This window comes from Phlebotomus papatasi, chromosome 2 (genome assembly GCF_024763615.1).
Source record: "Phlebotomus papatasi isolate M1 chromosome 2, Ppap_2.1, whole genome shotgun sequence".
In the NCBI taxonomy this organism is placed as follows: domain Eukaryota; kingdom Metazoa; phylum Arthropoda; class Insecta; order Diptera; family Psychodidae; genus Phlebotomus; species Phlebotomus papatasi.
Window position 1 is genome coordinate 101,205,417 of NC_077223.1, and position 16,143 is coordinate 101,221,559.

Below are 16,143 nucleotides of genomic sequence, written 5' to 3' on the forward strand. Positions count from 1 at the left end.
ATTAAAATTGAAAATTAATTAGTTTAAAAATGTAGTTCTAGGGAAATCTTCTTTGAATTTTTTTTTTGACAAATCGTTTCTGGACAACACCATCCTACTCGCTATTGAAATAACATGGATTTAATCAAATACTTTCACCCATTTCTTGAGAATTTCCACATTAAGATATTTTAGAATGTTGAAGTGATGGACTATAAGTATCTTTGTGGGTTCTGGAGACACCAAGAAATCCCAAAGTATTCATCGATAATTATTTCAATTTTTCCTCGTGGACATTAAATTTATGTAATTATATATTACATAAAATTAATAGAACCAATTTTAACAAAAAAATTTGAGCACTAAATCGTGAAATTTTCACTTAAAATGCATCTATTTTGCCATCTCATGACCTCCAGGAGCTCGCGAGATAAAATTCGCGGGATATTCAAAATAACAGCCATTATTCCGCTTTTTGTGCACTACTACACATGCCATCCCGCTGAAAGCGCCACACTCTTTATCTGTGCCCACTCATACAGAGTGAAGACTCTGTGTATGATGTATATTTCTATTTCGCAAAATCGGGAAAATTTTGGCGGGATAGCAATGTGACGGCGTCAGAATTGCATCACAGGTATATAATCCACGTTTTTTCAAGTTGCGACACGGATAGAGGCCAAGCGTTATGAGATATCGGCTTCCAATATTAGATGACAGAAAATTATAATGTTGACTCCATAAGTCAACATTATCTTGGTCAGTTTTTTTTCCTTTTTTTAGTTCATTTCGAAAATTGCTCCTATGATTTCTTTAATTTTTGGATATATTTTGAAGGTGGTCCAGATTTTCGTCCCTACATACCTGTGACCTAAAGAAATTGTCATCTTATATGTATGACAGAGAAATTTTAACCACTCTGAAGGGTTTACACTCGGCTTTTCGTTATCCGGCACTTCGATATCCGGGTGACAGCTGCCAAACACTGGCGGTTAACGTATTGAAAACGTTTTTCAAGAAACATGCAGTTTGTTCAATGTGGATTAAAGTGTTATTTTTATTTTATATAAAAAAATTAATGATGAAGAAAATTCTGTTGTTCTTCGACAGAACCGTTGACCAGATTCAAAAAAACCTAAATGTCAATTTATCCCCACGTCAGCCGGATAACGAAGAGCAGAGTATATTTTTCAACTGGTTTGGTTAAATTTGGGTTTATAGTAGAGCCTCGCTATAGGCTATATTTGGTTCCAGATTTGACACTTGGGTCACACTATAGTCCATGTAATTTTTAAAATTATCAACGACTTTCATGTCTCCGGCATACCTTTTAGATCTGGAAAATTTCATGAATTCAAAATTCGAAGCCCTTTCTTTCTCATATTCTTTGCATATGTCTTTTTCATTCTCTTGCACTCCTCTTCTTCTTTTAAACATCACACCAAATTCAATTTCGTTCAATCGAATTTGGTATGCGAAAGAATGAGGTGGTCATATACAAAACATGTGAGAAAGAAAGGGATGCGAATTTCGTCTTCATGAAATTTTCCTGGTCTAAAAGGTGTGCCGGAGCCATTAGTATTGAAATTGCTCAACGGCTCCCACTTTCTTTGCGATTGTGGTACTTGTCCTCGCTCTCTTCATTATGGATCACAATTATCACAACTACTCAATAAAGTTTGCCAAAAATATTAAAATAATTATGACAACATTGCATGGCGCGTACTAAAAAACATAACCTAACTTAAAATCAGTGTTTTGGAATCAACGGTCGATAAATTGTGGACTATAGAGCGATGGCCTATAGCGGGGTTCTACTGTATTTTGGAAAAGTTTTGAAATTAGTAATAAATCGGTAAAGTATCCGTAAATGATTTATCTTACTCGAATTTACTTTTTTACCTGTTCGTATGCTTGTAACTCATGCCAGAACATTCTAAAACGCTCACTTCTTTAACAATTTTCGATTTTGGAATACTTTTATGATTTATGAATAAATTTAATCGGTAGCAAACCAATAATAAACAAAAAATGAGACTACTAGATGATTCACGGAGAGGTCTATTTTGTGAGTTTGAGAATTCCGCAAAGTTGGGACGCTTTGACATCTCTTTTCTCAGGTTTGTAGGAATCCAGGATATTTTTTTTTCATTTTTTCAGTGAATATTTAAGCTCAAAGTGAGGCATTGTACACTAAGAGAACTTAAGACCTTTGACAGTTTCATACCGGTCTGAAAATGTGTAGTTTTTCGCAATTCAGCACAGTAAATTGTTTTTGAGGAATATAAATCATGCAGGTTATGCATCTCAAAATATTATTAGGTTAGAGAAAAACATAACCTAACATTTCAAGATAACCTCTTTGGCAATCAAAAGAAAGTTTTTAAATAGAGATCTTAAAGTATAATTGAACATCGCTGTATAACAGTTCAAAGGGTTCAAAAAGGTTCAAAGCTAATCATTCTACCTCCTACTTATAATACCATTTCTTTACTTAGAACATCGAGGAGAAGAGTAATAACCAATTATTTTAATTACTCCATTATTGCTTATACCAGTCAAAAGTCTATTTTAAGGGCGAGTGATTCCATTAACCAAATACTTTCTTCCCATCCCCAAAAGCATAAATTTATTTATATTAGAAGCTTTTAGCAAAAACTAATTTAAAGCTCAACCTAAGCTTCAAGTGCTTTTTCCCAGAAGTTTGTTTCGGTAATGCTGCAATTTGTGGCATTTTTGAGGTGTTTTGGGCCAAAATCCCTCCGATTACCATCCGGAAATTCGATGCCTTAATGTGAATTAGGTGCAATTAAATTCTCATCCCTAATGAGGCTTTTATTGCGTGCTCAAATTCCTCCACTTTGGAGCCAATTTAATCCAAACATCAATGCAATTGCTTCAAGGTTCTGGGAAAGCTCTTCTGAGTATTTTTTCTGGAGCTATTTTTTGGGAAGTTAGGGGGAGTATGAGGAAGTTTTACTGGAAATGTCCCAGAGGCATTTCCCAGAACTTCTGGGGGGAGGATACCCATTCCCGGGGGAAAGACCCAGTACAAGAGACAAAGGCTTGAGAGGACGGATTTGAAGGCTTTTCAGGGAGGTTTTCTGGCGGTGACAGTGAGTATCGATTGAGTGGTATTCAGTGGTCGATGATGGAGAGCAGAAAGACAATAAGTCAACGCCAGAAAGCTCCCTGAAGTGACCCTTTGTGAAAAATCAATAATCAATGCAGAAGACTTTTCATGGCGCGCTCCACAACTGCAAGTTCCGCGGAAAATAGGGAAAAATACAAAGAAATTTTCCACACCACCATTCCGGAATTAAATCAAAGGACACTCAGAGAGTTCCTGAACAATTTGGATGGGATTGCAGGACAGTGTTTTGTGGAAAATGTGGGAAAAATTGAGGCTGAAAAACTCAACATTGGCAACATTGATCCACAGAAAAGGGAGGGTATTAAAAAAAAAGGAGGGCAAAATTTCCTCCTTCTGTTTTTTTCCTCACTACATCAATGATTTTCCAGGCACATACCTTTGTTAATCTCCTGGAAAATAGTTCACGTGCTAATCAAGAAGGGCCACAATCACTTTTCACCACAAATTTTCACTTTTTTCACACCCGGAGGACTCGCTTTTCACTTCCACTTCGCACGGAATTCGATTACAATTTAATTACGTGAGTAAAAAATTCTGACAGTAGATACCTTTGATTTTATTTCCCGGGATAGGGCGCTGCGATCGGGCACAGCGACATCTGTCTGCTAACATTATACTCACCCATTTTCAGCAGTTTTCCCGCCAAATTGCTCCATATCTCGCCTATTTCCTCTTTTATTCTCCTCACAAAACTTTTTGCACAAGTTCCAGCAATTTTCATTCAATTTGGCACTTTAAGTTACAAGATTTCATTAATTGTACCAGCATCTTGCTTTTTTCATCCAATAGTTTCACTATCACAAAATAACCTTCAGTAAAAAATACTACAGTTTCAGTTGTCTCGTCTTTTGTGAATAAAATACCAAAGTAAACTCAATGTAAACTGGAAAAATTGTAATTGTACTATTTTAGGAGCTAAATTGCACGTTTTTTAAGACTCACTTGAATAAATAAAACAGATGAAAAGACACGATAGCAAAAAATTGTTTACTCTAATAAAATTAACAAGCAGGAGAAAAAACGGAAGTTTTTTGTAAATGTTTAGTTTAGTCGTCTTAATGAGTTAAGAAAATTTTCCAGAGTCTGGGAAAAAGAAAGTTGTTGTATATACTAAAATTTTAATAATAATATTAAAGATTTCAAAATGTAATTGAAATTATGTTTTCAATTTAAAGCAGAGGTTTGCAAGAACCGTTTGAAACTGAACAAATGTCAAATGAAACTTGTACGTCAACGGTCAAAACGCTATCTGAACAAACTTATTTTGACGTTTTTTCGGTTTCAAACGATTTTTGCACACCTCTGATTTAAAGAAATCTCATTTACTTCACGTATGTTAATGTAATTTAATACATAGCGTGAAATATTTAAAGAAATTTTGAAAATAAACATAAGATGTTGCATGAAACAGTCTTCAGTTTAAAGATTAAGGGGTTACGTGAGTTACGAAAACTAAAAAACAACATATTTTCTCTAAATCAGAGGTGTGCAAGAAACCGTTGAAACCGAATTAACGTCAAATGAAACATGTACGTCAATGGTCAAAACGCTACTACAACAAACTTATTTTGACGTTAATTCGGTTTCAACGGTTTCTTGCACACCTCTGCTCTAAATTATCTGAAACTTAAAAAATATATTTAATTCATGCTCTTAAGTACATCAAATTTAATATTTAAAGTTTCATTTAAAAATTTTAAAAATTCTGGCATTGGTTCCTGATTTTCAAAGAGCTTTAAAAAAGAATCAGAAAAGCAAAACCATTAAACTACTCGGAAAAAAAATGTCTTGTTAAACGAATAAATGAATTTTGTTGAAATGTTGTCAAAAGGATGTTATTTATCAATTTGACAAAACTTTTTCTCGCATTTTATATGAAAAAACACCCTTTTGACAAACTTTTAACAATATCCAGTTGGCCGCCGATTTGACAAAATTTTTCCATATTCTGTATAGAAGAACATCCTTTTTACAAACTTGTCTTGTTAATTTGACAAAACATTTTTTTTTTCAGAATAGTACCAAATCAAAGGATTTTTGAAAAAAAAATGAAATTTGGATTTTTAGGAGTATTTAATACAAAAAAATATTTTCAACGTATTTTACACCACGTTTCGTACAGTAAAATAAATTGTAATCAAGGTAACATAAAATTCTTCGTTCAAGTACGACTTTACGCATCAGCTAACACGAATTATTCAGATTTTTAACTTCAGATTAACTAATTGTAAGTTAATCTGAAGTAAGTGGCTCCGTGAGAGTCAACCATGAGGCCACGAATGGAAAAATAGCGCCGACCTAGAGCTAAAACCGACAGATTAGACACAATTCGACCAGATATCGGCAGATCGGCATGAAATTGGCATAAGACCGGCAGATTGACACATGATTGGCAAATCGGTGCCTTTTTTGGGTAAAATCGACAACAGAAATCGACCGTAATCGGAACTGTTATATACCCCTTGATTAAATTTGTTTTACATTGAAAGGAAAATGTGTAAAGACTCACGTAACCCCTTAACCCTTTAAGGACGATTGGGTCACCGGTGACCCAAAAATGAATTTTTCTTACGATCTTCTAAAGTTATGCTTTGCTTTAAAAAGTAAGAAAAACTGATTTTTTCTGACCCCTGATTTTTGACCTTCTCGTCCTTAAAGATTTAAGAGCCTAAGTACCTTTCTCAATATCAAAATTACCTATTTTTCTTAATATATTTTAAGAGATTCTGTTATCATTGATAAATTGAAGGTGGTACAATTTTGTACAAAAATTGATAACTTAATTTTAATTTAATATTAATTAAATTTAATATCTAATTAGGTAAATTTGTAATGAAGTTATTAAGAACCTAGAACTGAAAAAAGTTAACAAAAAAATCCTTAAAGTAGAAGATTCCACATTGTACGTAAAAAATATGCAAAACACTATTTTACAAAATTTAATCATCCTGATGTATCGAGAAAATTTTAAAAATACACAAAAAAATGATCTCCAGAGTGTTTATTGGTGTTAACTCTTTCGCGTCATTAGGGTCACATATGACCCGGGGAAAAAACAATTTCTTTTGACTATTTACATTAATTGAAATCTATCGGTTTGTGCACGACATCATAATAGAAGGATGTAAGATTCTTGGCTAATTTTCTCAAGACTCCAGATATTCAGGAAAAGAAAATATTTGAGATCAAAAATCACTAATTTCGAACTTTGTGAAATGACTTTTCTTTTTCAAAATTTTTTATATTAATTTATTTTTTTTCAGCAAAAAGTTCTTTAGAAACACAAAATAGAATATCCAAAGATTGTATATTACATATTTTGATATAATAAACTACTCTCAATTTTCCAGGAAAGCGTGTAGAATTTTCCGGGTCATATATGACCCTATAGTCCCCAAGGGTAACAGTGTTTTCGTCCCAAACCTATATAGCGAAATGTAGTTGGGACATTGTTTTTCTTTGTGAAATGCAGGTGGGACATCTTGCTCCTGGACATTTCATCTTATATCTGATGAATTATAACATATTTTGCAATATTTTAGAGTGTTATGCAAGCGTCTCATATTGTGCAATTGTATTGTGTGTGAATAAATATGTGGATAAGTTTATTTTTGCCAAATACCACTCAAAATATTGTGACAATGACTGTTCAAAGGATTACCAGGAAGATTCCTTGAACACCAGGAGTACAGTGTTCATCAAGACAATCCAGTTTGCCATGGTTTTGGCCAAATTAATGACTTCAAGCAAAAAAAAAAACTCTTAAAAAGCCCGTGATATAGATTTTGAAAATGGTTTGTACACTTCCCTTGAGGACAATAGGGTCATATATGACCCGGAGTTTTCCGAGTTTCCACGCAATGGAATTTTTTTTTCCTCTCTGAACTATTATATTTGATCATAAAGCATTAGGAAAAACTCAATTTTACATGAATTCATCTGCTGAATAAAAGTGTGACGCGAAAGAGTTAAATTCAAAATGTGAATAAGTGACTCTGTCAATGTGAACCGTGAGGCCACGAATGGAAAAATAGCGCCGACCTAGAGCTAAAAACGACAGATTAGACACAATTTGACCAAAGACCGGCAGATCGACATGAAATTGGCATATGACCGGCAGATTGACACATGATCGGCAAATCGGTGCCATTTTTAGAAGAAATGGACACCAGAAATCGACCGTAATCGGAACTGTTATCTACCCCTTTATTAAATTTGTTTTTCATTGAAAGGGAAATGTGTAATGACTCACGTAACCCCTTAAGAGCCTAAGTACCTTTCTCAATATCAATAATTACCTATTTTTCTTAATATATTTTGAGAGATTCTGTTTTCATTAATAAATTAAAGGTGGTACAATTTTGTACAAAAATTAATAACTTAATTTTAATTTAATATTAATTGAATTTAATATCTTCCTTTTTTATTCACAGACCCTTGTATTCAAAATTTTAGGTAAATTTGTAATGAAGTGATTAAGAACCTAGAACTGAAAAAAAGTTCAAATAAAAAAACTCCTTAATCATCCTGATTTATCGAGAAAATTTTAAAAATTCACAAAAAAAATTATCTCCAGAGTGTTTATTGGTGTTAAGTCTATTATTTCTCTTATTTTGCACCATAAGAAAATTTTTCCTAAACTGTTAGATGGAACTATTTACGCTTACATTTTGAGACACTTTCACTAACTCACTTTGTTGGAAGATGATTTCATACTGAATCTAATGGACAGGTACAAATATCACTCCAACATAAATAAATTGAAATTTTCACTAATTTAGTTACTTTAAAATTGAAAATTATAGAGAAGGGGAAACTGAAGAAATTGAATAAGTGTTCAGTTACTTTTAAATATTGCCCAAAAATATTTGTTTCAGAATCAAATGCGGAATTTGAATGACAAAAAGTGTTAAATAAATTAATTGACTTAATGAAATATATATTAAAAACTTGTCCCAATAGGGGAAAGAGTACTACCTTCAGACGACTTAAGCTTCGAAAATTCATGTTTTCAATATGGTTTTGATTGATTTTGTACATCATCATCATTATCATTTTCTACCGCTTATCTTCATTGGGGTCGCAGAAGGACATCTAGTTTAGCAACTCACACCTGTCCAATCCTCCGCCATTCAGGGAGATGTTCAGGTCCGATCTCAAGGTGCTCAAAAGCCAGATCCTGAATTTATTTTTTAAAATTTGAACCAGTTTGACTCAGATTTTTCACAAAGTCGACTCATTGAATAGAAACAAAAACATTTTTTAAATTAAATTATCATTATTAACATTATCTGAGTTATGTGCAGGGTCCTCTATGCAAGAAAATGCCAATTTTTTAATAAAGTTTTGAGAAAATCTTGAAAACGTGGCTTTTAATAGCAAACCAGTCTCCGGAAAATTTAAATTTGTAGAAAAAAAACTTTAGAAAAAGCTTTTTTTGTGCACAAAATTTTCTGTCTAATTCATCTAATTCTATAATACCCCAAAAAAATAGAGAAATCCTCAAAATGCCTCCCAAATCGCAGAAGTGCGGAATATAGTACCCATTTCTGAAAACGTAGTCTCATTGTTTTGACTACTTCAAAAAGTAAATTCCTCGTCCTTCGTTCAACGAATCAATCCGTTTTCTAAATGCCTGAACATTTTCACAAATAACATAAATTTTTAAAATTTATCAAATTTAAAATATAAACAAGAGTTTTTATTAAAAAAAATAGCTAATCGCATTTTCAACACTTTAAAAATTATTGCCACAAACATATTGAAATAAATTTCATAATAGATATTTTAGTTATCAAAAAACTATAAGAAAATTAGTGCAATACTATTATACTATTGAAAATTCTGTAGTTTCATTTTCATGCAATTTTTTATAAAGTCAGTAGTAGAACTTCTTAGTCAATGCTTTTAATAAATACGGAGCTTCGATATTGTTTGAAGGCTGATACACATTGGGAAACAATTTTCTAAATATATTTTTTTTTTCAAAAAAAATATTTTCTGTCGTGCTATGTACAGGCGCAAATATCAATCGTTTTTTTCTTTTTGAGAAGGCAATTTTTGACGAAAATTGCTTCCAACGTGTAAATGCTATTAGTAACATAAAGCTTTTAGAACATCCTTGACAAGACGTAGAAAAAATGTCGTTTGATGTAAACTCGTTATAAAGGGCCCTACCCTCCCCTATCTAATACGAGATGAAAAACAAGAAGATGTATGAAGAGCCAACCTTAATGACTCCGGCACTCCTTTTAGATCACGGAAATTTCACAAAGTCAAAATTTGCATCCCTTTCTTTCTTAAAAAGCTTTGCATCTATCCTACTCTTTAGCACTCTTCTTCTTCTTTTGAACATCACACCAAATTAAATTTAGTTCAAAGCAATTTTGAGACCGAAAGACCAGGATAAACTTATGCAAATCTTTTGAGAAAGAAAGAAAAGTAAATTTTGATTACATAAAATTCAAGTTAGAAGATTTGCCGAGAAATGGCGCTGGCACACCTTTTAGATCAAGAGAATTTCTTGAAATAAAAATTAACACCCTTTTTCTTCTCAAATTGTTTGCATTAGTCTATCCTACTCTTTCGCACTCTTCTTTTTCTTTTGAGCATTATACACCAAATTAAATTCAGTTCAGTCCAATTTCGACACCGAATGAGTGGGACAGACCAATGCAATTCTTCTTCTGAAGAAATGGAAGTGAATTTTTACTTTATCAAACTTTCCTGATCAAAAAGGTGCACCGGACCCATAACTATCTAATTTTGTGATTGAACTTTGATTTTGGTTTTATGATGCAATTGACTTTTTCGTATGATCCAAAATCATTAAAATCGTGTAAAAAATTTGGGATTGATGCTAAAGAGATCAATTTACTAAAAAAAATCTATCACTTTTTAAATAAAAATCGGTTTTATGTGGCATCTTTAGAACCATTTTCGCATATTTCAAAAATTATTAAAATTCAAAGTAATTGCGTGATATTTTGATCAATTTTCGAATTCGTCAAAATTTGATTAATAAACTATCTATAACGCAAGACAAAACCCAGGACTTTGAAATTGTTGATAAATATTTCAGTGTATTATTTTAATAACTTTTCACTTTAATCCACCCAGTTTCTTTTATCACTGATTCTAAATACTTCTGTTAAAATCACTCTCACTGGTATCCAAAGAAGAACTGAAGCTTTTCACGATGCTGAACCACCGAGATTTTCCACTGAACTGATCGTTCTGCTTGATTGCACGATAGAAGAACGCGTCACCCACATTTTAATCAAGCACAAAAGAAAACTCATTAGGTAGCTATTTATTTAACAAAACGCCATTTAAACACGTTCACTGTACTGCATTGGATATTTCGTGTCGTAAACACACGTTTTAGTCGTTCTACCACAATAGGGAACATTTTAGAAAGGGGACTGGAATATACAGAGTCAATTGAAATGGAGCATTTATATTAATTTTTAACAATTCAGCTGCTCTAAATAATCTTTTCAATTTGTACGCGAAGTAATTGAGAGGAATTTATGCAGAAAATTATCTCTGGAGATGGAGACGCCTGGTTTTGGAAAGCTTTTTGTAACGTATTATTCATTTCAAATTGGATTTAGGAGCTTTCATGAACTTTTAGGTTGATCGTCTGTCTCATTCTCGCTTGGAGGAGAAGGAGAAAAAATCTACAGAGAATGAGCCAATCTCTCTTATTTACGTGGTCATCACGTGATACTTTGGAGAGTTTTAATACTGTCTCTTTCTTTTTCATAAAGTGTAGTATGAAGTTATGTCAAGAGAGGGAGATGGATAGATGACACCTGTTGCTTCACTGAAGTGATGTTTTCAAAGTGAAAGTTGATTTTTCCAACAAAACGACATTTTTAAGGAAATTTAGGACACTTTTCTCGACTGATTGGGAAAGGTTTTAGATTATACTTCCAGGAAATAGCGAAAACCTACGTAAACAGAAAGGGAAAAGGATAAAAAATCATCAAGTAGGGGAAATTCAACGTGGCGGTGAAATATATATCCGTCTCTCTTCAGTTTTCAATGAACCTCGAAGAGGAAAAGAGTCAGCATGATTTTCTCTTTCTATCTCTCCAAATGTTTTCCTTTCTCAAAATCTCTAATACCATCAATGGACGCGTGGAATCAGCGTAAATTTTCATAAGAGTGCGAAAGAGAAAGAAGAAAAAATCGCCGTTTGTGGAGAGTCTTCTCTCATAGCGCGATAATTTTGAAATCAGTTTTTTCGCGGACTCGAAGGAAAACGGGTGCTCTTGACAAAATCGGCTCTTCTGAAGTGAAAAATCTTGTGTGAAAATTCTCAGAGATTTTCCCACAATTTCTCAAAAAAAAAAGACAGATCAAGTAAAAGAAAATAAAGTCTGTGTAATTTGTTAGTGTTTAAGGTTAGTGCATTTTCTTTCTCTTTCCCTGATTTTCACCTCTTTCATACTTTTTTTTAGTTGCATTTAATACACCTACAGCAATTGAAGTTTTGTCGAGTGAAACTATCGTTTAATGAATTTATTAGCATTACAATGAGGGCTTAACGTTTAGATAAAAACCAGTCCAAGTTCAACAGTCAGCAATATCTCATTGTGATGACGATGGCAGTTTTTGGGTTGCCCAAAAAGAAAACGGTCAAAGAACCGATCATTTGCTTGTGGCGCGATCTTTCGTCACAAGATCGGCACGATCGTTGGAAAATTGCACAAGACGGAATGCGGTTTTTCCTCCCACTTCTTACTTCTGCGACACGCGTAATTTTCTGTAGATGCTCGCGCATCTTATATCGGACGATGATCTTGGGGCGTCTATTAACATTCACCGCGTCCAATTGAACTTTCCTTTTGTCCAAATAGATAAAATAGCATTTTCTGCAAGTGCTTTGACGACTGAGGTGAAATGTTATTTGCAATAGTGTGAAAAGGAATTATTAATTCATCAACAAATCATTCCAATCACTGAGCAGAACTGTGAGATAATAAAAGTTTAGCTAATTTTGATATAAAATTGAATAAAAACTAATTAGGTCATCTGATATAAAATCTCATCAAACATTAATTTGATTCTCATAATTCTCTATTTCCACCCTTAAATTGAAATTTTACTCTTTAAAATAGACCAAAAATTCAACAGACACATTTTTCCGTTACGTCAATGTCAAGTTCAAATTAATGTCAATGATCCCAGCAAAATACCTAAAAAAACATGCGAAAGGCTATCAGATGGCTCAAATATTTAAACTCATGAAATATTTGACTAGTGTCAACTGAAATTTAACCGTGGATAAGAAAGTCTTAAAGAAAGTGATGAAGTGGACTTGATTGCGAACAAAGTGGTGACGTTTCCTACCCATGTCACGTAAAATATTTACTTCACTTAGGTTCATCTGATTGCGCCTTTAAATGTCTTAAAATAACTTTCTACAAAATGTTATTGCAACTACTGAATTTGCGTGAAATCTCACTTAAAATTTTACAAGCCTACCGTGTTTTAATGTAATACTGAAAAATAAAATATTTTGAAATGTGAGGTTAGATTGAAATACGAAAAAGGATTTCACAATTAGTAAAGACGAAAAATAATTAGACTAGAAATAAATAGTATGACTTTTACTTTAAAAATTAGCGACATTTTTGTGGAAAATGTACTGATTTTTTTTTTCAAAACGATGGTTAAGGTTATCAAAATTTGTACTAGGTTCTATAATGATAATATTGCAATATTATCTTTCCATTCACTTATCTTGCCAACAAAATTTGTTTTAATGCTCCTTATTCTCTTTCCTTTTGTCAAGAGGTTAGTTTTTATTTTAGGTTATGTTAGGCATAACCTAAAAAATTTAAGAAAAGAGCAATGACAGATTAAATACCATACGAGAAAAGAGATTTCTCGACTTAACCGTGCATTTGATAGCTATTGAATATCGCAGAGATCTGTGTATTTGAAATTCCTTTACATTATGAATCCGGATGCAATTTCTATAAATAATCCACTATAAAAGAAGACGTCCTGATTGAAGAATTTGCTACGATAAAAATTTGTTAATTTGTTATGGTTACAATTAGAATTCATGTTTTACAAATTCATCCTCTGTGGTTATATTTTGTTTAGTCCTTCAGTCTTTTTCATACTTTAGTCTATACATAAGCTAGGATAAGTGTATCAAATTCCGGCCAGCTTGCAATTCCGGCCACCTTTTTTGTTCCTTGAATTTCCATGAACTTTTAGATTTTATGTACTCTAGAGATTATACAATGCAAAAGAATAATAAAAAATGTAGATTCGACAAACGAGATGACGTGAAAAAGATATTGGAAGAATTCCCGAAGGGCAAGGAACTATGAGAATGAAGGTGGCCGAAATAGGGCACCAAAGCTATGTCTATATTTTTATTCATTTTAAAATGTATTAAGAATGATTTTAGAGTAAATAAAGAAGGTAATCTCTTTACAAGGTTCCAAGCAACACTCTTTCAGAAGAAAGAATTAAAAAAATCAATTTCTATTAAAGATATTACACTTTAAACTTGAGACTTTGACGCTTGTATGCAACTATGCCGAAATTTAACACAATTACCCTATATAAAATTTTAAATCAAATTTTTTACCATATTAATTCCATGTTTTAAATTATGCTACTTCTTTGTTATTCTCTAAATGTCCGCGCAATTATTATTTGTATTTTAAATAACTTGATTACTTTTTAACGTAAAAACTTCTGTGAAATTAGGTTTTTTTTTGAAAATTCTAAGATTTTAGTGGTGATGATGAAAATTAGCTTGGCAATCTTGCTCTCTCTTTTTAACTGGCTTAGCCCCAATGAAATGCAAAACATATTGTTAAACCAAAACACACAACCAGAGAAAGGACATTTCCACCGTTTGGTCCTGGAGGTTAGAATCAACGCTAAGACGCCGGTAGACGGATCGGGGTGGGACAGGTTAAGAATGAGATGGAATGAATTCAAATAAAATAAAATCAATTCAGTTCAATTAAAAAACTCAAAACCTGAATTTTTATGACATTCTTTTATAAAGATTTTTCTCTGAAATTTATTTTTTGTAGATTTTTGACAGAGAACTGTCAAAAGAATTGTCAATATATAATATTTAAAATTTTATAAATATTTCAGAAATTTAAAATAACATTGATAAATTTCAAATATAGCATTAAAAAATGCAAAAGTAACTTTGAACGTCTCAATTAAAATAAAATTCAGGGCAAAAGTTTTGGATTATAGTATGGTAGGGTAACTGGATCGTTTTCCGAAGAGTACTACTTAAACGCTTGTTTTTGGACTGATGAAATTCTTTTTTACTTCTTCTACATCCATAGAATTATTCACTCTTTCATTCAGAAACACAATATAAAAAAATTATCAAAAATATTAAAGAAAATTTATAAACTAATGATAATACTGAAGTAAGTCAGCATGCACTAACTGGGTCGCCTTTTCGCTAATTCACTTTTAATTAAACCTTTGGATTTAAAATATACTTTTTTTCACAGGGAAAAACCAATAAATGTGTTCAATAAACTAGCTCTCGTCGATTACACTCACTTATTTAATGGATAAAAATATTATTTTTGCTTTTTCTCAAACTTGAATAGTCATATTATGTTACTGTGGTGACTAATCCACTTAAAATAAAAATAAAAATATTATTTTAAATGGATTAGTCATAAACGATCCAGATAGCGAAGCGAAGCGCCCGGATTAGCACACTTGACTATAATAAAAAAATTATTTGACGGCAAGAAAGGGTGGGGTAGTTTCATGCACGTAAATTATTTCTCAAGCCTCATTTGTTAAACGTATACAAACAAACCATCCTGGCTAGCACTTTAAGTATTTATTAAGAACATAGGGGAATGTTGGCATGGTTCGAATAGAGTGAACCTTCAAACAACGCAAATTTTCTCTTTGTTTGCAAAGAGTTAGTTCGTCATTTCTTGACCATAAGATGCATCACTATTAAGCTCATGAAACAAGATAAAAAATGGTAGATCAGCTCTTTGCAAACAAAGAGAAAATTCGCATCGTTTGAAGGTTCACTCTGTGCGAACCATGCCTACATTCCCCTAATAGTTATCAACACAATGATTTAATTTTGAGAAGTTGCACAATATCCGACTATTAAAAAAAATTAAAATGACACAAACGTCAACACTTTTTGACAATGGGCGCAACCAAAATGTCATGAATCAACCTTAACACTAAGTACTAAATTCTGGTTTTTGTATAAGTCCTTAATTATGCAGTTTGTATTAAGAATATGAAGAGCACTTTTATGAAGTACTTAATTAAGGTCTGACTGAAACCTTTTTAAGTAGTTACTCTAATATCCATAAAACGTATATTTTTGATACGCTAAAAGATGGATCGGCGCTATTGATTTCAGAGGGATATCTCCAGTTATTTCCAGTAAAAATGTAATCACCCTAAGATGAAAATGTTCTTTTGATTTGCCCAGAGCTTACGATCCTGATGGGGATCATCTTCAGTGGTCAACTAAATTGTATTTCCAGTTAGTTGACCACTGAAAAGGATCCCTATCAGGATCGGAAGCTCTGGGTAAAACCAAAAAAGTGTTTTATCTTAGGGCGTTGATAGACATGATGATTAGCCGAGAGACGTCTTAGCGTAATTATATTCGAACTAATGGTTAAACCATATTTCTATCATTTTCCACTAATTCGCCTCTCGGCTTAAGTCCTAAGTGTGTCAAGGACCTTAGGGTGACTACCTTATCACTGGCAATCACTGGAGGCATTTTTTAAAAATGTTTTTAATAAATTTTACCCATTGTAATATTATATTTCTATACCTAGCCAAGTGTCTAAAATTTATTGAAAATAGCCATGGATTAAACCCCTTAAAACTGTTGAAAAAATTAGTTGTCCGAAGCTTGAATAGTCCGAAGGTAGCGTACTTTCCCTTGGAACAAAAAGCTCATTCTTGTACAATTTTTTTTTAATAAAAATCTTCCATGAGATCTT

At 32.5% G+C, this 16,143-nt stretch overlaps 3 protein-coding genes across 11 annotated transcripts in view; 2 read left to right on the forward strand and 1 right to left on the reverse strand.

Moving 5' to 3' along the window:
* Nucleotides 1–3,997, reverse strand: part of LOC129800431 (protein NDRG3) — a 67,403-nt gene extending 63,406 nt beyond the window's left edge. For 7 of the 9 annotated variants that reach the window (XM_055844786.1, XM_055844785.1, XM_055844794.1 and 4 more), the window contains exon 1: nt 3,510–3,670. Coding sequence is in view for 1 of the 9 variants with exons in the window: in XM_055844795.1 (XP_055700770.1) it covers nt 3,755–3,789 (35 nt within the window). In the remaining 8 variants the exon portion in view is untranslated. Of the gene's footprint in view, nt 1–3,509; nt 3,694–3,754 lie in introns of those variants that run through there. The other 2 variants (XM_055844795.1, XM_055844787.1) reach the window with 2 other exon arrangements.
* LOC129800445 (putative gamma-glutamylcyclotransferase CG2811) overlaps nt 1–16,143 on the forward strand; it is a 107,669-nt gene that overhangs the window by 12,719 nt on the left and 78,807 nt on the right. The window lies entirely within an intron of this gene.
* The window catches only part of LOC129800438 (FK506-binding protein 2), a 62,795-nt gene continuing 57,612 nt past the window's right edge, over nt 10,961–16,143 (forward strand). The window contains exon 1 of the mRNA XM_055844804.1: nt 10,961–11,544. The gene's annotated coding sequence lies outside the window, so the exon portion shown is untranslated. The remainder of the gene's footprint in view (nt 11,545–16,143) is intronic.